This window comes from Hoplias malabaricus, chromosome 13 (assembly GCF_029633855.1).
Source record: "Hoplias malabaricus isolate fHopMal1 chromosome 13, fHopMal1.hap1, whole genome shotgun sequence".
Lineage (NCBI taxonomy): Eukaryota > Metazoa > Chordata > Actinopteri > Characiformes > Erythrinidae > Hoplias > Hoplias malabaricus.
The window spans coordinates 3,091,651-3,113,270 of NC_089812.1; the positions used below are offsets into that span (position 1 = coordinate 3,091,651).

At 44.9% G+C, this 21,620-nt stretch overlaps 1 protein-coding gene across 4 annotated transcripts in view; it reads right to left on the bottom strand.

The window, feature by feature from the left end:
- Positions 1 to 464: 464 nt before the first annotated feature.
- LOC136664595 (caskin-2) overlaps positions 465 to 21,620 on the bottom strand; it is a 63,731-nt gene continuing 42,575 nt past the window's right edge. Inside the window, exons 5-23 of one of the 4 annotated variants that reach the window (XM_066641863.1) lie at positions 21,293 to 21,438; positions 19,037 to 19,132; positions 16,855 to 16,985; positions 16,175 to 16,283; positions 15,519 to 15,627; positions 13,863 to 13,957; positions 12,740 to 12,857; positions 11,087 to 11,275; positions 10,491 to 10,568; positions 9,492 to 9,625; positions 9,277 to 9,334; positions 9,059 to 9,153; positions 8,822 to 8,932; positions 8,622 to 8,723; positions 8,371 to 8,509; positions 5,684 to 7,255; positions 4,209 to 4,452; positions 1,560 to 1,681; positions 465 to 1,339 (exon numbers count right to left, since the gene is read on the bottom strand). In XM_066641863.1, the coding sequence (XP_066497960.1) occupies positions 1,585 to 1,681; positions 4,209 to 4,452; positions 5,684 to 7,255; positions 8,371 to 8,509; positions 8,622 to 8,723; positions 8,822 to 8,932; positions 9,059 to 9,153; positions 9,277 to 9,334; positions 9,492 to 9,625; positions 10,491 to 10,568; positions 11,087 to 11,275; positions 12,740 to 12,857; positions 13,863 to 13,957; positions 15,519 to 15,627; positions 16,175 to 16,283; positions 16,855 to 16,985; positions 19,037 to 19,132; positions 21,293 to 21,438 (3,623 nt within the window). In that variant the 3' untranslated portion in view covers positions 465 to 1,339; positions 1,560 to 1,584. Of the gene's footprint in view, positions 1,682 to 4,208; positions 4,453 to 5,683; positions 7,256 to 8,370; positions 8,510 to 8,621; positions 8,724 to 8,821; positions 8,933 to 9,058; positions 9,154 to 9,276; positions 9,335 to 9,491; positions 9,626 to 10,490; positions 10,569 to 11,086; positions 11,276 to 12,739; positions 12,858 to 13,862; positions 13,958 to 15,518; positions 15,628 to 16,174; positions 16,284 to 16,854; positions 16,986 to 19,036; positions 19,133 to 21,292; positions 21,439 to 21,620 lie in introns of all 4 variants that reach the window. The other 3 variants (XM_066641862.1, XM_066641864.1, XM_066641865.1) reach the window with 3 other exon arrangements.

The following is a 21,620-nucleotide window of genomic DNA, read 5'->3' on the forward strand; positions in this document are numbered from 1 at the left end:
CACCCTGGAGGGGGCGCCAGTCCTTCACAGGTCAACACACACACACTCCCACATTCACTCACACCTACGGACTCCTCACAGACAGTCACCCGGAGTAAACCCACTCAGACACAGGGAGAACACACCACACTCCTCACAGTCAGTCACCCGGAGGAAACCCACGCAGACACAGAGAGAACACACCACACTCCTCACAGACAGTCACCCGGAGGAAACCCACGCAGACACAGGGAGAACACACCACACTCCTCACAGACAGTCACCCGGAGTAAACCCACTCAGACACAGGGAGAACACACCACACTCCTCACAGACAGTCACCTGGAGCAGGAATCAAACCCACAACCTCCAGGCCCCTGGAGCTGTGTGACTGCGACACCTACCTGCTGCACCACCCTGCCGCCCTGTATAGATATATAAATATATATAAAATAAAAAAGCTTATTCAACATTGAACACAGCTGTTTTAATCGCAGGAAATTCAAGTTACAGTGAGACAAATCTGTAACAGTGTTATTACAATATACCCTCAGTTTAGCGCCATGAAAGACATTGTTGAAACATTTCGTGAAAAATAAACATATACTTTGGTAGAACTCAAATATAGGTCAAATATACCTTCAATGTAGAAAAAAATACATATTTTAAATATTATTTTTACTTAAACAGAGCTCAAATATTTTCCCAAAATAGTGAATATCCTCTGTACATCCTCACTACTAGTATTTAATGTTTCGCTAAAGTGTTTATTAGTTGATGATATGTTCCCTTTAAAACATTTAATAATGAAGATGTTTGTTTTGTTTTTTTACATTTAATTCATGGCAGTTTTTCTCTTAAAATGGAAATAAAGCAAAGAAACAAAACAGTGACACATTTTTAAAAGCTCCTTTCAGAAGTTAAATAAATGTTTTTGTTTGAATTATTCTCACCTGGATCCCCCCGCCACACGCAGTCGTTTATGAAACGGGGTTCAGTTAGCGATACGTTACAGTACGATTACGTTTAACCATCTAAAAGCAGACATTAACACAGAAAGGAACATTAAAATATGGAACAGCTCTGATTTAAGCAGGAGATGAGAGAGTAGAAGACGCTCTGGTTTTAGCAGCAGACTGGACGTAGCTGGGTTAAGTGCTTACATGTTTAGAGCAGTGTTTCTGGGAGAATTTGAACGGTTTCCCTGCTTCAACACAATCCCCACAGCTCTGAAAGGATTTCATTGGCTGATTAGTCGAAGTACGTGCGCTGGAAAAGTAAAAGGATAAATGCACAGAGCTGGGGGCGTGTCCGGGACCAGGGTTGAGACACACAGGTTTACTACATGAACGTGTTCCGTCTAAAAGGAAGTAAGAAAAAAAACAGGTCACTGATTAACGTGAATTCAAAGAACGATCTGAAAATATAATCGTCTCCATTCATTTTCGCCTCTGATTCCACAGGAGCAGTGTTCTCCAGCAACAGAACGCAGAGGAGAAGCAGAGAGCTAACGTTGGTTTGCCTCCCGTCCTGTGTTTTCTCCTGCTGCAGGTCAGACGTGACCCGAGCTGCTGCGTCACCTGAGAGAGTCCGGTCCGGTCCGGTTCAGTCCAGCATAGCGTCCAGCTGGTCAGCAAGATCATCAAACATGTTCCCAATGTCATCCAGAATGTTCCCTGCAGTCTTCACTGTGTGAGGCTCTCTGTGAGAAACAGAAACACAAAGAGCGCTGTCACTACACTGGCCTTTATTTACAAGACAGACTCTGTGTGGAGGAATGGACTCAGATCCATTGTCTGTAATTCTTCTCCAGTTCAGGGTCCGGTTCTTTGTGACCCCTGCAGACCTGGGGCTTTCTGACCTTTTGTTCTAATTACTGGGTGTGTGTTGTGGTCTCTAGGGAGCACAGTTTAGTTTTTCTACACCTCACAGATCCAGTCATTTCCTGAATGTCATCTATAACCTGCTCAGCCCTGGTTTAAGTAGCTCCTCTAATGTAAGAAGTTACTCGAACGCTGTCTATTTAGTTGAAAGCCACGTTCCTATTTTTTTTAGAACGGCTCCTTTTACGAGCGGAGGATGTTGCCATGTGCTTCTTTATAGGAACCTTTCCATCGCCACTGTTTTCTGAAGTAGTCCTGCTACATCTTCGTTAGTTTGCTGCCATCTGCTGTTCCCTCGTTTCTCTCAGTTATCTTCAGCTAGACCTTTTCTCTAAATCAGACTCATGGGACTCATCACTGCTCATGTCCCGGACCATAATTTCACCGACGTCAGCGCACAGAGACGTGTAACACACAGGATACAAGGCACAGATGTTGATACGTAATGTTTACGCGACCCACGTGGTCATTGATGTATATCTTTGTTATTTCCTGATTTATTAAGCATTAATTCACTATGAGGAGATCATTAGTGATGTATTAATATATGCTAATTTGTGCACCAGTAAATAGTGAGGGTTTTATGCCAACGTTCAGTGCCATCTTGCCTTGCGCCTCACCTGCAATCCCCAATGATAGCTTTATTATTTTATTGTTTATTAGTCCCCAGTCCTGACTACATTTATCACGAAGGCACACAGGGGACAGTCATTCAACAGCGGGGTATGGACTTACACCACACAGACTGCAGTGTCTCCTGATTAATCTTTCACATTGTGGCAGATGATTAAGTAATCATGTGTTTCTCCACGTTTCTCATGAAATTATATATATATCGTTACACTTATATAGCACCTTTCTAGACACCCAAGGACACTTTACAATCCACACACTGCTCAGAACACTCTATCCACACACACACACTGGTGAGAAGTGGCAGCCAAACACACACAGTGTACTCTCCACCAGGAACGACCGTCCACCTGGAGGACTGCATCGGGCACTAGGATTTCACCCAGGACAGAGCGCCAATCCATATCTGGGCTCACACACATTCACTCACACACACAGACATTCATTCACATACACACTCATTCACACACCAGGACAGTTATTAGAGAAGCCAATTCACCTACCCTCCATGTGTGGTCTGTGGGAGGAAACCGGAGACCCCGGAGGAAACCCATGCAGACACGGGGAGAACATGGAAACTCCACCCAGATGGGACTTGAACCCCAGATCCCAGCGCTGAGAGGCGAATGTGCTCACCACTAAGCCACCCTGTCGCCCGAAATTTAGAAAAACGAGGTGCGCCATGACACACTGTTGCCTGCAAAGACTGAGCCTTGTGTGGATACTCCTTTTATTTTCACCCGTTTGCAGTTGAATGTTCCAAAAGTGTGAATATTTTCGGCTTGAAGCGTGGCAGGCGTTCCACTCTAAAATGGTCTATTTTCTTTGTCAGTGAAAACACTGGAAACCTGCACATTTACCGTCTACTCTTTACATCCGGCTCTCTTCTTTGACCGTGAGAGTCGAGTGGGTTAAAGACAAGGCAAGAAGATGGCAATGATGATGATAAAAATAACAAATATCTCTGTACGGTGCAAGCAGCTGACATCAGACGATCAAAGCCAGTTAAATAAGATCGTTAAGACGGCAGGTCGTCAAAGCAGTGGTGGATCTTTACACAAAATACTCTCTCTCCCCTGAGTCTGGGTTGTTCCTTGGAGTTACAGAAGGTCCTTGGCAAATCGGACGTCTATAAGCTTCAAACTCAGCTGATTTTTAATTGTCATTTGTTTAGTTTTAATTAGAGGTCTACAACACGTCTTTGTGTGGATACTTTTTCAGTCCAGTGTTTTGTTCCACTCCATTCATTAAACCCCTTGAGTGAGACCTGAAAAACAGCACTTCGATTATATCTTGTCTTTTCTTCAACGTCACTGTCGTGTGTAAAATCGCAAATCAGTTTCCAAACGTTCTGAACCCGAGGTGTAATTTTGTCTCGATTTAGCAGTTTTTAAAACCTTTTTTTTTTTTTATTGTCCCAGGCATAATGTGAACATAAGCTGCTATAACTCCATTTTAAAATGTCTGAGCTAGGGGTAAAACATTATGAATCATTTACTCGTGCACCATGGCTTTTAAAAGCTTGGAACCTATAAAGTTGTGACAGATTTCTTTATTAAACACTGAACCTAAAATTACTACAACTCTGAAGTCCATACATTTACATATAAATGTGATGCAGGTCTCCTATTTCTACAGTTTAATAATCCGTATTCCCGGTCTATGCTGTATTTCAGAAATCCACATCCGTGTGTTGTTCCGCTTCTGTCTTACCCTCCGGTCACGTTGTCTAAGGTGAGGTTCCTCTCCACAGCTTTTAATGCCTGCTCCAGGGAAGAACTGGTCTGATCCAGTCTCTGCTGCAACCGTCCGGAACCCGGGGCCTCATCCACATACACCTGAGGGTTTCCAGATCCCAGCGTTTGAACTGGAGGCACAGGGGAACAGGCCACTGGTGACGTGGGCGCTGCGAACGCCACACTCTGCACCACACTCAGAGTCACCCCTGATCCACACACTATCAATGACAAACACAAGAGTCAAATTAGGATTTCATTTGTTAAAAAACGAACATCATAAGATTATAGCATCACAGTCCAAATAAAAACAAGTATCTCCCAAAATAGAAGGATAAAAGCTTCAGTGGAAGTCAGTGTAAAAAGATTTGAATCAGAGTCATTTTGGAGCATTTCTATTGGTTGATTCGTCGTGAACGTTTCTCGCAGGGTGAGGGACAGCTGCTGTGGTCCAATGATGTAATAAACTAAACATCCACAAACACGGATGTTTTTTCCACAGAAGACACAGGGAGAACACACCACACTCCTCACAGACAGTCACCCGGAGGAAACCCACGCAGACACAGGGAGAACACACCACACTCCTCACAGACAGTCACCCTGAGGAAACCCACGCAGACACAGAGAGAACACACCACACTCCTCACAGACAGTCACCCTGAGGAAACCCACGCAGACACAGAGAGAACACACCACACTCCTCACAGACAGTCACCCAGAGGAAACCCACGCAGACACAGGGAGAACACACCACACTCCTCACAGACAGTCACCCGGAGGAAACCCACGCAGACACAGGGAGAACACACCACACTCCTCACAGACAGTCACCCTGAGGAAAACCACACAGACACAAGGAGAACACACCACACTCCTCACAGATAGTCACCTGGAGGAAACCCACGCAGACACAGGGAGAACACACCACACTCCTCACAGACAGTCACCCGGAGGAAACCCACGCAGACACAGGGAGAACACACCACACTCCTCACAGACAGTCACCTGGAGGAAACCCACGCAGACACAGAGAGAACACACCACACTCCTCACAGACAGTCACCCGGAGGAAACCCACGCAGACACAGAGAGAACACACCACACTCCTCACAGACAGTCACCCGGAGGAAATCCACGCAGACACAGGGAGAACACACCACACTCCTCACAGACAGTCACCCGGAGCGGGAATCAAACCCACAACCTCCAGGCCCCTGGAGCTTTGTTACTGCGACACCTACCTGCTGCACCACTGTGCCGTCCTGAAATTTTGTTCGTACTGACAGCAACAATATATGGGAACTGGGATTCACACAACGGGAACCTGCTGTTATTAACCCATAGCTACAAAGCAAAAATTAAAGAAACTAAGGCACCAAACATGTCTTGGCTGTAAAAGTGCATTTGTTTGTTGGAGAAAATATTGTAAGTTTCACTAAAGACCTGTACCTGTGGCTGCAGGAACTGTCTGTCTGAGATGAGCCGGATGTGGGGGTTTTGGAGGACTGGCCGGTTTCGGAGCGAGGGGTGGGGGTGGCTTTGCTGGATGGGTTGCTGAGGGCAGAACAATTTCCTCACTAATGCGTAGTTTGACTGTGCCCTGCAGCTGCTGCTCGGCGTCAGACTCAGCAGGTGGCTGATCTTTCTCCTTCGGCTTGTGTCTCCTCTTCACGGTGTCTGACTCCTTCAGGTTGAACTCTGGGAGCTCCGATGCCTTAGCTGCCTTCATATTCTCAGGAGGCTCCAGAACACTGTCAGCCCTGGGTGGACCACTGGTTTTGGGCCGCTGCTTGATGGTGAGGTTACCCTCCTCGGCAAAGGGTATGCACTCGCTGGAGCTGTTCTGAGGGGAAGATGAGCCATCAAGGCGGTTGCATTCATCCTCCTCGTTATCAGACTTCACGGCTCTGTCAGTTTCAGCCTGAGTGGATGTGTCGGCCTCGCTCTGACTTAGGGCTCGCCTCCTGGGTCCCTCAGAGGAGCTGGACTGAGAGGAAGAGGCCCCCGGACAAAGCTCTGCCCTCTGGCCCGATATTGCAGTTTCTAAGTTAGCTGCAATGCTTTTTACACTGCCGGGGCTGTTGAACTCCATGCTGCCTGCAGGTGGTGTTGGTCTGTCCACAACAACCTCAGTGTTGGTGATGGTGCTGCTAACAGAGCTGAGGCGCTTGGGAGGGGGCGGGGGGGGTCCTTTGCTCCGGGCCCTGATGGCAAATGAATGACTCCGGCCCACCGGCTGCTCCGGGGCAGACTGGAGGCGGGCCAGATGACCTCGTCCAGGCCTGCGACTCAGGGTGGCGTAAGACGGAAGAGCAGCAACCATAGGCTTAGCAAACTCTTCGTCGTCCTCTTCCTCAGGTTCTCCATCAGACAAGGCGTAGCGCGTCAAGCTCTGGGTGCGTTTCTTTGGACCTCCAGATGAAAGTCTGTTCAGAGTGGCACAGCCACTGTTGGTGTGTAGGTAACTGAAGGCCTTCTGGCCTGGAATGCCGCCCGGTTTGGGCTTACTTTGTACTGCATGGTGTTTAAAGCCCGGAGAGCCATCCACAGGGCGCTGCCGATGGTCCCGGCCTTCTGGAATGTTCCGCTCTTTCGCATAGCTGCTGTCGGCACTGTTCAGGCTCTCCTGCAAGTGGCCAGGAGGGGTTGTAACTGAGGAGGAGGAGGGTGTGACAGGATGCTCGTGAGATTGCCCCGAACCTCCAGAGCGAGCGTCAATGCTCTCCTGGCTAACCGACATGGCCACAGCACTCTTGATGGCCAGACTCTCCTGAGGGCCTCCGTAGTGTGTGGTCATGGCGCTCTGGAGCTCGGCACTCAGCTCGCTGTCCTGAAACGTGAGCATTTTGTGGGTGGGGTGCAACAGGAGGTCCCCAGTTTCAGGGGGCGGCTCAATGGGGAGAAGGTCCAGGGCTGTGGGGGTCTTATGTCGCAAAGTGCTCTGTCCAGACTCAGTCTGAAGGAGAGCTTTGTGCAGGTCACAAAGCTTCTTCACTGCCAGCATGATCTTTTTCTGATGGCCTAAAGGACAATTAGAGACACACAATTTACACACATGTGTATATATAAACACAAACACAATTATAAGAAATTATATTCTTATGATTACAGAATATATGCCCATTCTGATTATTTGCAAGCAACAATAGACTGTGAAATGACTCTAAAAACGTGGTTTATTTCACTCTCAAAATTGCAGTAATGGATCTCAGTTCCCGAACATTTAGAGTGGTGTTAAAAGAAGTGATTTCACACAATGGAAAAAACATGTTGCTGAAATAAATGAAAAAAATGAGCAACTGTTCTCCACAAAACAATATAATATTTTGTCTTTGTACTCATTTCTAAATTAAATTTATGATTTACAATATTTGCAAAATTAAAAAATACACACTCACTTTTCAAGACCATGCTCAGTTTTGGAGAAAAGTTAAGACAAACACCATTTATTTCATTCATTCATTATCTGTAACCCTTATCCAGTTCAGGGTCGCGGTGGGTCCAGAGCCTACCTGGAATCATTGGGCGCAAGGCAGAAATACACCCTGGAGGGGGCGCCAGTCCTTCACAGGGAAACACACACACACACACACACATTCACTCACACACTCACACCTACGGACACTTTTGAGTCGCCAATCCACCTACCAACGTGTGTTTTTGGACTGTGGGAGGAAACTGGAGCACCCGGAGGAAACCCACGCGGACACAGGGAGAACACACCACACTCCTCACAGACAGTCACCCGGAGGAAACCCACGCAGACACAGGGAGAACACACCACACTCCTCACAGACAGTCACCCGGAGGAAACCCACGCAGACACAGAGAGAACACACCACACTCCTCACAGACAGTCACCCGGAGGAAACCCACGCAGACACAGGGAGAACACACCACACTCCTCACAGACAGTCACCCGGAGGAAACCCAAACAGACAAAACCCATTTATTTCAAACACAACGTTTTTATTCCAAAAAGTAAAAGCACAAAAAGACTTTTGGTTACTGAGGTTAAGGAGATGGTTAGGTGTTAACTGCCTATGTTTATTATTATGTTTATGAAATGTACTGAAGTTGCTAGTGAATTAATACTGTTGTTAATTACCAATGAAAGCCCAGTGGAATGAGCTCACCTAGCTTAGTTATCCCAATCTCCTGAAGGTCCTCCCACGTGAGGTCTCTGACAATACTGATCGAGTCGTAGCCATTCTCCAAGAGCTTCTTCTGATACTGAGGCAGACCTATAGTGCTAAGCCATTCACCCAGATCTGCCTAAAAAGGGAGAGAAGAAAGATTAAACATGTCTGTACCCATACAAATATAACATTAATAATAACAGCAGCAGCAGCGACTACTACTTGTAAAGTGCTGTAACATTACTCACGGGAGTATAGTCAGGCAGCCATTCTGGAATGCTCAAGTTGCCAATTTCTAGTGAGATCTTCTTCCTGTGACCGGGTTTTGTAACTCCAATAGCAGTCAGGTCCTGATAAAAGCATGAATGAGAATGGAATAAAACCTCTGCTGTATGGTGTTTCAAAATAGTTAAAGGCATTATAAACGAAACAGCGAATATCACTCCACCTCTGGGGTCATTCGGCTAATGGTGGGGACGTCATATCCCGCATTAATAAAGTTTGCAGTGTACTGCTCCAGCTGAAACTCATGAAGCCACTGGTAGATGGCGTCAGCGTCCTGCAGAGAAAGGAGTGAGCATGATTCATTTCTCTGAAAATGATTTATAAAGTGACATCTGAAATATACAGACTACTTCTTGGGAAGTAGCTTCATGTTTTATTCTGTTGGAAATGTGTTTTGTACTTTTCCCTCCATCAGCTGCTGAGGTCTCACAAACTGCTGCAAGAAGCTCTGATCTGGTGCCCTCCGCAGAGTAAGAACTGGCATTCGAGACACTCCTAGGGAACAACAGACACATGCTTGTAATTCAGATTTGTTACCTTTGGAATAACAAGCACTGCTGGAGCAGAACTGCACCAAATGCGAAGACATGGCGCACACAGGAGGATGCAGTAAGATACCTGTTGATTGGTCAGGCTGTTTGCTGTGGTCTTGCTGGGCCAAGTCGCCACCGGGTGTCTGTTTAATAAGAAACCGCCACAAGATAAACTTATTGTGATTATTATTCCATGATCAGTTGGTGCACAGCTGGGAGTCTATCAGCTAAAATAATAAGTGAGGTGTCTGTACACAATTTAAAATCAACACAGGGCTGGTACTAGGGAATATCTCTTACCTTGTTGGATTCCTGGTTGGTAGAGTGCTGGTTTAGGCCATTGGGGGCGCTATTGCTCTCTGTGCTCTGTCCACTACCAGCACTCCGTGTGCTCCCGACACTGCCGGTGCTGCCCACACTGTTTCTGTCTCCCGCTGCAGGTTACACACATCAAAAAGAGGGGGAACAGAAAGAGAGGAAAAAGAGAAGAGAAAGACGGCAAAGAAGACACAAGAGGAAAAAAGATATAGATGAAGACAGGGGAAGATCCAGTGAATCATTGCTTTGTCGAAGCTCATTGGGAAATTAAATGCTCCTCAAAGTTAAAGGAAAACTTTGGACAAAAGTTTTTACCTTTCCCCCAAAAATAGTCAATCGGCCAAGAACTGTAGGCTGTTTAAAAGCATCACATGCAAACCATCTTTTGTTTGTTTGTTTTGCTAAAGGACCCTTTATGGGCTCCATTTGTAACGTATTCCATTAGTTGATTAGTTGTCAAATAAAATAAAAAATAATAATAAATTGAGACACCAAACACATTTTGACTGATCAACGTCATCCAACAGTCGTTTGCAGTTCGACCCTCATTCACTCGGTTTTACACACACCCTGCGAATCTAACACATTCGATCATTTTTGAACACAGTTTTCAGATTTTCAAACACGGCGCTATCATGCTGTAACACAGGGCTGGCATGATGTCATTCCTGTGCATCATGCCAGCAAGAGAAGTCAAGGAGCGAAAGGCCATGAGGGGACGGACCCCTGTGCCGGGGGAGGGGATGAGGCAAGTCAAGACAAGGCAGTGAGGAGTGCGGGACAGTGGCAGAGGCACGGTGGGGTTAAAGCTCACACACAGGGATGACTCTACAAACACAAAGCTCAGTCTATGTTTTTGCTAAAGGGACTGCGGTAAGCCAGTAAGCCAGACGCTCAAGCAGCAGTGGCGGTGCACTGCTGGCTGTGTAGTCCAGCCATTCAGCAGCTAATAGAGGGCAGCAGGGCGTCAGAGATTCTTACCAGTGCAGGCATTCCTCAGAACCCAGACGTCCTCGAGGCAGGGGAGAGCAGGCTGCGAGAGGCTGCTGGGTGACCCACCTAGCAGACACAAACACTGCATGGGCCAGCTGCCTCTCTGCCTCTGGGTGGGGAGTTGGGGGTTGGGGGTTAAGTATATGTCTGAGGTTTGTTACGTTATCCCCATCCAAAGAGGGCTTTGGAAAATTGGCTGGCATTTCATAAGGAGCTTGCTGTAATAACTACTGGTGGTGAAGTTAATTTCTTTACATTGTCCTTCCCTTATTACCAGGTACATTTACCTTCTTGATGCACTGGGCCGGAAAAAACAACACAAAACCCGGCTGGTCCTAACTGCACTTACAATACGCTTCTAAATCTGTAATGCACCTTTACTACATGCTCAGCCGAGGTACTGTGGTCTAGTCATGGACTGGGGGGGGGTTCGAGTGCCTATTATGAGGGGGATTCTCCAGCAACAAATAAGCTACAGTCAGGTGAACCTAAAAACAATGGAGAAGACAACATACCTAACAAACTGGCTACTGGAGTGTACGTGTTCATTAATATGCGCCTCTGCATATCTCCAAAGTGTGTACCTGCGTTGATGCTCAGGCTGTTGGCGTGAGGCAGGGCCAGGTGGGGGTTATGAGCATACAGGGTATAGGAGTCGTCGGTTTGAGGAGCGACAGAGGTGCTCATGCTCAGGCTGGAAGTGAGGGGTGTTCTGGAGAGTTGCTGCTGCTGCTTCTGGCAAGGCAGAGAGCAGTGCCGGGACAGGGTGCCCCCTACAGGACAACACACACACACACAGCACAGGAGCAGTGGGTTAATGCAAGCCGACGGGAGGTTAGGGATACAGTTTATTAGATGACGTGAGGACAATGAGTGAGAGAAAACCAAGACGCCTAATGTTCCATATCTCAATGTAACAGTGCTCTGTTCTTCAGCCACAAAATTCAACGAACTTCCACTGTGTGTCTGAACAGCAGACTCTCTTTCAGTGTTCAAACGCAGGCTAAAGACACCTCTCTAAGTGAAACACTGAAGTGAGCATTAATCTAAGTGCAGAGCGTAAGAGACAGTACCACACTTAGTCTGCGCTAACTCCTTTCTTTCTAGGTATCAGCACCAGCTCAGACACACACTCTCTGAACACTGAGCAGCTTTCTGAATAAGAGCATCTGCTAAATGCTGTAAATGTAAACTAATATTTACTTGCTTATTAATTTATTACACATTTTTTTGCGTGGGAAGGGATTTAGGGCGGCACGGTGGCGCAGCAGGTAGGTGTCGCAGTCACACAGCTCCAGGAACCTGGAGGTTGTGGGTTCGATTCCCGCTCCGGGTGACTGTCTGTGAGGAGTTGGTGTGTTCTCCCCGTGTCCGCGTGGGTTTCCTCCGGGTGCTCCGGTTTCCTCCCACAGTCCAAAAACACACGTTGCAGGTGGATTGGCGACTCGAAAGTGTCCGTAGGTGTGAGTGTGTGAGTGAATGTGTGTGTGTCTGTGTTGCCCTGTGAAGGACTGGCGCCCCCTCCAGGGTGTATTCCCGCCTTGCGCCCGATGATTCCAGGTAGGCTCTGGACCCCCCGCGACCCTAAATTGGATAAGGGACAGGCAATGAAATAGTGAATTCATTACAACCCACTTCTGCTCAGATACATTTAAAGATATAAAAATGAATAACAATGTCTATGTTGTTTTAACCTTGTCCTGTCTGCAGCATCTTTATCTAACGTTAAAAAAACAGAAAAACACATTTACAATGAATTTAGAAATCAGTTTTCTCATAAATCTGTTATAAATCCCTTCCCATCCATCCATCCATTATCTGTAACCGCTTATCCAGTTCAGGGTCGCGGTGGGTCCGGAGCCTACCTGGAATCACTGGGCGCAAGGCGGGAACACACCCTGGAGGGGCCGCCAGTCCTTCTTTTGTAATTTGTAATTAAGGTTTACAAATTTCAGTTGCTCTACTAAGAAGCTTCACCACATCTCTACAGGTAGAGAGTAGCTAAGTATGTTTGAGCTGCTTTTATACTCTTTCTTAAGCTGTTTTTTTTGGGTAAATATTCTTCAAGCTGGTTGTGGATTGTGGTTAGACTACGCTGTGAAACTGCTGTGTGTGAGTGCATATATATAAGAGAAACAGAGCAGGTGACAGTGGCACTAAAACATCCAGAAGAGTTTGTTTTCAGCATTAGTACGCAGTGTGTATCAGTTCTAGTGTCAGGACACTGAAGGACATACCAGATCGCCTGCTGATGACCTCTACAATAGATGGAGGGAAGTAGCCCACACGGTCAGTTCCTCTCTGACTGTCATGAATGTGACCCTTCCAACGGCCATCCATATGTTGCTCCAGCACCTGTCAATCACCACAGAAAAACCCTGAGACAGAGCCAATCATTTCCCTTTCACTAGCTCCATGGATTGTTTTCATGACAACAAAGGAGCAGAGCGGGGAGTGTCTGGTTTAGTGGCAATAACATCATTAACCTTCTGCGTGTTATGTAACAAGACCCCCACTGAACTCCAGTCAGGTTCATCTGCAGGACAGGTTCTACAAGTACACTATACATTATATAACAAGAGCCTCCATTCAGCCACAAAGAAAACATTCAGCTCATTCCTATTTAGTTCTAGCTTTCCTTCCATACCCTTGTGCTTCAACCACAGCGAGACTGCCCTAACATTTCCTGAATAACAGTGTTGTGTGAAAGCTGGGGCTGAAATATAAACCATGTGTGTGTCCACAGTGCTCGAAGGCAATGAAGCAAACAAGAGCAGGGGGACGAATATCAGAGGAGGGAAGATTAAACAGACGGTGAACGTAGTGGCACAGACAGAAGATGTAGTGATTCCGTCAAGTGAAGTATGTTGCAATGAACATTTGTTATTTAAGGATCGCTGTAATAATACTATACAGTTTAAAGGAACACTAAGTAATTTGGGGGTTTTGTTCATTTTTACAGCACTGTACTGAAATCAGCAGCGAAGGGGAGACAGCGGTGGTTTCCTACCCTCCTCCTAAAGTTACATACTGCAGTTTCTGCAGTGCTGGGCCTGGAGTAGGGATGACAGAGGGTCTACTCTCCTCATTACAGCTCAGTGAGGCATCTCAATGATCTTTGAGGCTGTAATCTTAAGGTAAACATATTATGTAGTGTTCCTTCAAGGCTTATTTACAAGTTTGCAGGAGTTTGAATCACAAACACACACACAGCAATATCATCAACACACAGCTGTGTTCTGATGACATTACGTATACACAAATTAACACAAACACTGCCCTTGATGCAGAGATTGTGGACAGGCCACTGGCCAATAGCCAATGAATATGTTAAGAGCAGGGAAACACAACATTGCTCACCATAACGACGTCGCCAGCGCGGATGTTTAGGGCAGTGGGGTCATGGATGTTCCAATAGTCCTTCAGAGCTCTCACTTGAAGAACTCCCGTGGCATCTGAGGACAGACGTACACAGTCAAACCTCCAGGACATGGGTACAATTACAAACTACCTACCTCCTTTATGAATAAAAGGAGATGTTACAATTAGAATACGTGTTTAAGAGGAATTTCTGGTGCTGTTTTGACTCCTTTCTCCATTTTCATTCATTCATTCATTATCTGTAACCGCTTCTCCAGTTCAGGGTCGCGGTGGGTCCAGAGCCTACCTGGAGGGGGCGCCAGTCCTTCACAGGGCAACTCAGACACACACACCTATGGACACTTTTGAGTCGCCAATCCACCAATCAACGTGTGTTTTTGGACTGTGGGAGGAAACCGGATCACCCGGAGGAAACCCACGCAGACACAGGGAGAACACACCACACTCCTCACAGACAGTCACCCGGAGGAAACCCACACAGACACAGAGAGAACACACCACACTCCTCACAGACAGTCACCTGGAGGAAACCCACACAGACACAGAGAGAACACACCACACTCCTCACAGACAGTCACCCGGAGGAAACCCACACAGACACAGAGAGAACACACCACACTCCTCACAGACAGTCACCCGGAGGAAACCCACACAGACACAGAGAGAACACACCACACTCCTCACAGACAGTCACCTGGAGGAAACCCACACAGACACAGAGAGAACACACCACACTCCTCACAGACAGTCACCCGGAGGAAACCCACACAGACACAGGGAGAACACACCACACTCCTCACAGACAGTCACCCGGAACGGGAATCGAACCCACAACCTCCAGGCCCCTGGAGCTGTGTGACTGCGACACTACCTGCCGCACCACCGTGCCGCCCCCCTTTCTCCATTTTACCACTTCATTCTATGTTTGGTAAACAACGTGCAAAATGTACAGCGTTTATTTGTAATAAATTATTTAGGGTTTGATGGTAAATTTGGCATTGCAGTGCTACGTAAATCACACAAGTATAAACCACACCACACCCTTAAAAGAGCGATTGTGGACCAGTCAGATTCAACCCCACACGCCTTTGTGTGCCAAAGACTTCAAAGGCTTTAAGATGAATTAAAGAGGAGATGCCACAATAATCATCTTATGTATCATAGATAACTAAAGCATTAACAAAGCTTTTTATGTCCCGCTAACACACACACACCTTGGATATTGAGCAAAAGGACTGGGCACACACACGTAACAGAGCTGCAGCTGCCTTTCAAAATTATAGCTTAAGTTAATTTTCACCCACTTTGGCCCCTCAAAGAGCTAACCATGGTCTTTCAGGAGTGTATATAAACACACTGTAGTATGTAGTATTCATATACATTTATTAGTTATATGTGTAAGAATGTATGTATAGCAAGTCAAACAGAAAATATATAACATATATATGACATGGATTTAAATATGAACACTAAAATACATTCAATGATTTTATCGTTTTGTTTCTGTGTCTATATGTTTTCTGTAACTTTTATGGAATACATATAAAACACAGTAATCCGAATACAGAGTAATATTATTGACTGGAGAGCTGCTGTTTGGTTCAAAAACAAAGAGCACTGCAGAAGCAGACTAACCCCGTAAGAGCTGTTTGATGTCCTTGCTGGCGTGAGAAGTGGTAAACTGATTAACGATGTCCAGTGCCGTCTGGTTGTACGTGTTCCGAATGTTCACATCAATGCCGGCCTGAAAGGCAAAATGAAAACAGTATACTTCTTTAAGCGGTCTCTAAATATGACATGCAATTATTTATGAAAATGAAAGAAAGTAGGAGCAGAGTTTAGGTTTCAAAATGGCTTTTAGTAATAGGTATGTCATGCAGTGTGAGATAACACTCTCTTAAGGCCTGTGTGATATTTTTAGGCAGTGATCACTGGTCCTTTACCTGTAAGCTGTCAGCCTCATAGATCCAGTACAAAGCTAAAGAAAACCACTATGCTTCAGCTGATTAAGATGTGGGATGAAGGGAAAATGGTGAAGTCTCAGGATCCTTTGTGCTTTTAAATACAGAATTAAGTCGCCTGCCTTTTATTTTCCTACATTACAGCAGGCAAAACAGATACTGAGGTTGTCCTTTTCATACTTGTTTGATTAAAGATGGTGGATTTTGGTAGATCACAGACCCTTCCAACCCACATTTACAAAAAAGAGCAGTCTCTAGCACTGTTTAAAAATAAAAATACAGCAAAACAAACAAAAAGTAAACGTAAAAAAGCTTCAACAGGGGGCTTACGTCCAGCAGCAGCCGCACTACCTCAGTCTTCCCATAGAGAGACGCCTCATGCAGCGCCGTCCCTGCTTTAGTTACTCTGTTAATGTCAATTCCAGCTTTCAGGAGCAGCCTGGGGAACAGAGAGAAACAGTGTCAATTAATGAATGAACAAATCGTTAGTGATATTCAGAAATGGATTAAAAAACACTCCAAAAAATCAGCAAAAGATATAATGTTGACAGGACTTTTATATTACAATAAATGTAAAATCATTAATAAACAGTTACCAGATTAAGGCTCTATATTCACTGGTGATACACTACAGTTTTCAGCTTTAAAATCATTTCAAACACCATGATATTTATTGGTGAACTTGAGTTATACTCCATTCTTACTCCACGGGGTTTAATATGATGTCGGCCCACCCTCTGCAGCTATAACAGCTTCAGCTCTCCTGGGAAGACTTTCCACTTAGGAGTGTGTTTATGGGACTTTTAACCATTGTTTCTGTAAAACGGCATGGTTTTAAAGACCCACGACAATTTAAAACTGAACGTTCTGTATTTGTGATGGGGCTGAAGTGCTATGAAAATACTGATAGTTTAAAAGATATATTATTTAATGTTATTATTAATATTTGATATTTATTAATTTGTTACTATAGTAACACTGTGTGTAATGAAATAATGCTGAAAGCTGACCGGATGATGTCCTTATGTCCATTGCGAGCTGCAAGATGGAGGGGTGTGTTGAAGGCACAGTCTATGGTGTCCATCCTGTCTCCCTCCAAAAGGGTGGTAATCATGTTACTGCTCAACAACAGCTGGGTAACCTTGAGAACAGAGGCAGATACAGAGAGAGAGAGAGAGAGAGAGAGAGAGAGAGAGAGAGAGAGAGAGAGAGAGAGAGAGAGAGAGAGGGGCAGAGAGAGAGAGAAGCACAGAGAGAGAGAGAGAGAGGCAGACAGAGAGAGAGAGAGAGAGAGAGGCAGACAGAGAGAGAGAGAGAGAGAGAGAGAGAGAGAGAGAGGGGGGCAGAGAGAGAGAGATAGAGAGAGAGGCAGACAGAGAGAGAGAGAGAGAGAGAGAGAGAGAGAGGCAGACAGAGAGAGAGAGAGAGAGAGAGAGAAAACGAAAGGAATTACAAATCAGGAAAAGTGAATACTCCCAAAAAAAATAAATAAAAAAAAAGCCCACACAATGTCCTGTGACTCTGTGTGTACACCACCGTTTGAAGGATGTAACGTGTCGTTCATGGCCAGTTATTTCCTACGGGAATCCGTATGACATTTTAACCAGAAGTTTTTGTACGTAAACCGTACACCGAATCACAGAGAAAACAGGTGTTTCTAGAATAAAGGTTTTACGAAGAGATAAACATTTTGAAAATGTAAAAAGTGGGTTACACACTGAGAAAAGTGAATAATAGCACAGCAAGTGCAACATCAAATATTAGTTTGAAATATCTACCTAAAGATCTGCCTCTTTTTTTAAGCAAATATCTGACAACACATATATAAACCCAATATTGTCCTGCGGTTATTTATTCAGCCACAAGTGGGCGTTGGTTATCATCACTGGCCCCAGACCAACCTTAATTAACATCCACAAACTCGAGGGCCACTCACCTACACCGTTTAACAGAAAGACAGGGGAAGAGTAGGTGAATATAAGAGAGCATACTGTAAGAGAAAGGACAAAGTCAGATGTCAGACAGCTGCCACTGCCACACCCTGGCTCTTCAACACAGCAGCTGAATTTCTTACACACACACGCACGCCCACAAACAGGGTTTCTAAATGACACAGTGCAAACCATCTAAATATATTCCTGCAGAAGTGCATTCATACCAGCAGAACTGGGAGGATAAGTGCAAAGAAAGAAAGAATGAGAGAACGTGACGTAGAGAGACAAGTAGAAATTTGTCAAAGTCACATTATTAAAGGGCCACTGCTACAGACAGAGGCATGGACCGGGTCTTTGTCCAGAAAAGACGTGTTTGTACAGCTGTGACCACAGACAAACTACTGCTGGAAATTACAAAAGGAGATTTGGTGTCTCTCGTGAGAACACACTGGTTTTTATGGATTGGGTTAAAGTTGATGCAAAGGTCAGGCGAGTTTTACCGACATTATAGACATTTCTTACTGTAAATAACAAGTGAGTTGTTTATGTACTGAATCTGTGAGAGAAACGAGGGAGAAAAGCCAATGTGAGCTGCTTATCAATAGATCCACATTTATTTACACAGACCAATACACTTAGTTCCCTTTATCTCTGTAGCATCTGCTGCCAGATCTACATTTGGATAGAAACATTCAAAGTGCTTTTGTATTCTCTAAATATTTTCTGTGTTACTGTACAAGAATCCGGGCGGCATGGTGGAGCAGCAGGTAGGTGTCGCAGTCACACAGCTCCAGGGGCCTGGAGGTTGTGGGTTTGATTCCCGCTCCGGGTGACTGTCTGTGAGGAGTGTGGTGTGTTCTCTCTGTGTCTGCGTGGGTTTCCTCCGAGTGACTGTCTGTGAGGAGTGTGGTGTGTTCTCCCTGTGTCTGCATGGGGTTTCCTCCGGGTGACTGTCTGTGAGGAGTGTGGTGTGTTCTCTCTGTGTCTGCGTGGGTTTCCTCCGGGTGACTGTCTGTGAGGAGTGTGGTGTGTTCTCCCTGTGTCTGCGTGGGTTTCCTCCGGGTGACTGTCTGTGAGGAGTGTGGTGTGTTCTCCCTGTGTCCGCGTGGGTTTCCTACGGGTGACTGAATGAATCAATGAATGTACAAGAAGCCTCGTGCAGGCTCCTGAGGGTTAGGTGCGACTTAATATTGAGGTGTTTCATCAGAAATGCATTTGGTCTCCTGCAGTCACAGATGTTCGTTCAAGGAGCACTCACCTTCTGTCTGCCAAACTCACAGGCCAGGTCCAGAGGAGTCTTCTTAGCCTTGTTCACAATGCAGGGGTTGGACTGGTGTTGCAACAACATTTCAGACTACAGACAAAATAAAGAAAAGGAATGAAAATGTTACTACTTTGTCATCTGAACACTAAATGGAATTAATAGCACTGTCCTGGAGTCCACAACAACCTGGAACAACTCCAACTCTAAACATCGGAAATGACAGTGGACATCAGGAAAAGCACAGCAATGCCAGCGCTATCCACACTTGTCTTATGCACTGTAGGGTTGTACCTTGCTACAAATGCTATTGAATTACACAGGTTTATGCTTAGAGCAAGTGACTGAATATCCAAGAAACAGAACATTAAGAAAAAGAAACAACAACAACAACAACCTAATGCCTGACTAAGTACAGTTTTAAAATAAACTCCTCGTAGACTAAGCCCTTTTCAAAAATAACACATGATTTGTGGTTTGTTTTTGTTCAAGACTGCTGACAGCCCGACATACTGTCATACCCAGACAAACGCATCGCTTATCTGCTAGTTAAAAGGAGAGAGTGATTATGCGTCTGGAAGGCAGTGCAGAACAGAAGATTATAATACCACAGCATGAGATGTGGGGCAGTAGAATTGAGTTTTCTGGAATGATGGAGCACCGTTCAATGCTTTTGAGTTGCATATGTTCATACAGCATCCGTTCTTGACCTCACTCATCAGTTCCTGTGTTTGTGAATGCAACTGTAGTGTGTTAAGTTTGCTTTAATATGGTTCATGAGCCCCTGTTTCAGAGTTCTGGGACTGCACGCTAAAAGAAAGGGCTCTAAGCTCTGTGTCTTTTAAGGTGGAACAATGTGTTTGAAGAGATTAACAACTGTTGTTTTTAGTGTAAATTGTTTTTTTCACTGTTTGAACTACCACAGAAACTCATTTGTAACTTGAGTTGTTTAGTTTTGTAGCACTGTCACTAATGCAGTCAGTCGGCTCCTGAGACACCTGGAGACATTTCCACCTTAAGTGACTAGAAATGGCAAAAATAAGCCACCTAAAGCAACTCCAGATGCCTCTGCTATGAGCAGACAGAGAAAGCCTAGCATACCGGACCAAGACAGTTTGTTTTTTCTCATTCGTATACAGACACTGGGGCTTCGTAAACACATTAGACCAGTCTCCAGCGCACATGCGGATTTAAGAGCTAGCGAATGGTGAGGAAACATCTTCTGAATTTTATAAAAAGTGTTTTTTGATTACAATCATGAACCTCAAATTTAACCTCCAGTAACTGTGCTGTGTTCTCTGTTCTCATTCTCTTAGTACAACAAAAGAGAACGGCAGTATTGTAAATGTTACAGCAAAATGACAGTAATTTAGCTCATTTATAACTGATGAATATGAAAATGAATGAAAATGAATGTAATATTTTACTCAGACTGAATCTGAATAATGTTACATCAAAGTCATCCTCATGAACTCCTGTGGAGCACTGAATCTTGTATTCAAAGCTAATTTATTGGCATGATATTCACATGTGTTGCCAAATATACATTTTTCCTACTGCAATGACCAGTATAATGATGGCAAATAACAGTCAGCCTAATAAATGGTGTGCAGCCATTTGAATCACCAAGAAAGGAGCCATGAAAAAAAAAAAAAATCATATAGCAGGGTGTCACTAGACCTGAGCGTGTGCTGCAGTAAATGGTTGCTATGCCCCACTAAAATCACAGTGGATAAAAAAGAAAAGCCACAAAAATTCCTTAAAGGAACTACATTTCCCATAATGCCCCAGCTAATGTTTTCAGTCAGAGCCTATTTATTTATTTATTATTTTTAAGCACAATGTAATTTGCCTTCATAAACATGCCACGCAACAGAAAAGTCAACGATAGCACTGCACTGCAGCTTTTAAAACATTTTTTAAATTACATTTAAATTGTATAGTTTTTAATACACATCTGCTGTTCATCTTTCCACACTTTCTATATCCAAAATGGCTAGAAAATAGAAGATGTGTTATTTCGGAGAGAAACACTTAATTTACAGATGTGTGGTAACACCTGAGATCCCGTGGGTAAATGGTTACTTTTTTGTTTGTTTTGTTTTCTTTGTGAACTCTGAATCTCAAATGAAGGCACACCTCAGATCAGATTTTATAAATAAGCATCTAAATAAGGATAAGCATCAGATGTTTTCATTAAGGATCATTCTCTGTGTGATGTGATTGACAGGACAACAGCGCTCCCAGACTCACCACTTCATAGTGTCCATACTGTGCGGCCAGATGTAGCGGGATCTGACCATCCTGTGAAGCTCCATTGACTGAAGCTCCTGCTCTGAGCAGCATGTGCACCGAGTCAGCTTTCCCCTGCCATGCAGCATAATGTAGAGGACGCATTCCTGCAAGGACAACACCTTGTTAAAGGAATAGTTTGGCAAGAAGCCACATTTACATACATTTCCCCATGTTTCAGTGACTAAATTTGACATATGTACATTTGCCCTGGAGCCATGGGGATAGTGTAACATACAAGGAATAGAAACGTATCCCACCAATCAGCACTGGGCAAACTGAATCATTT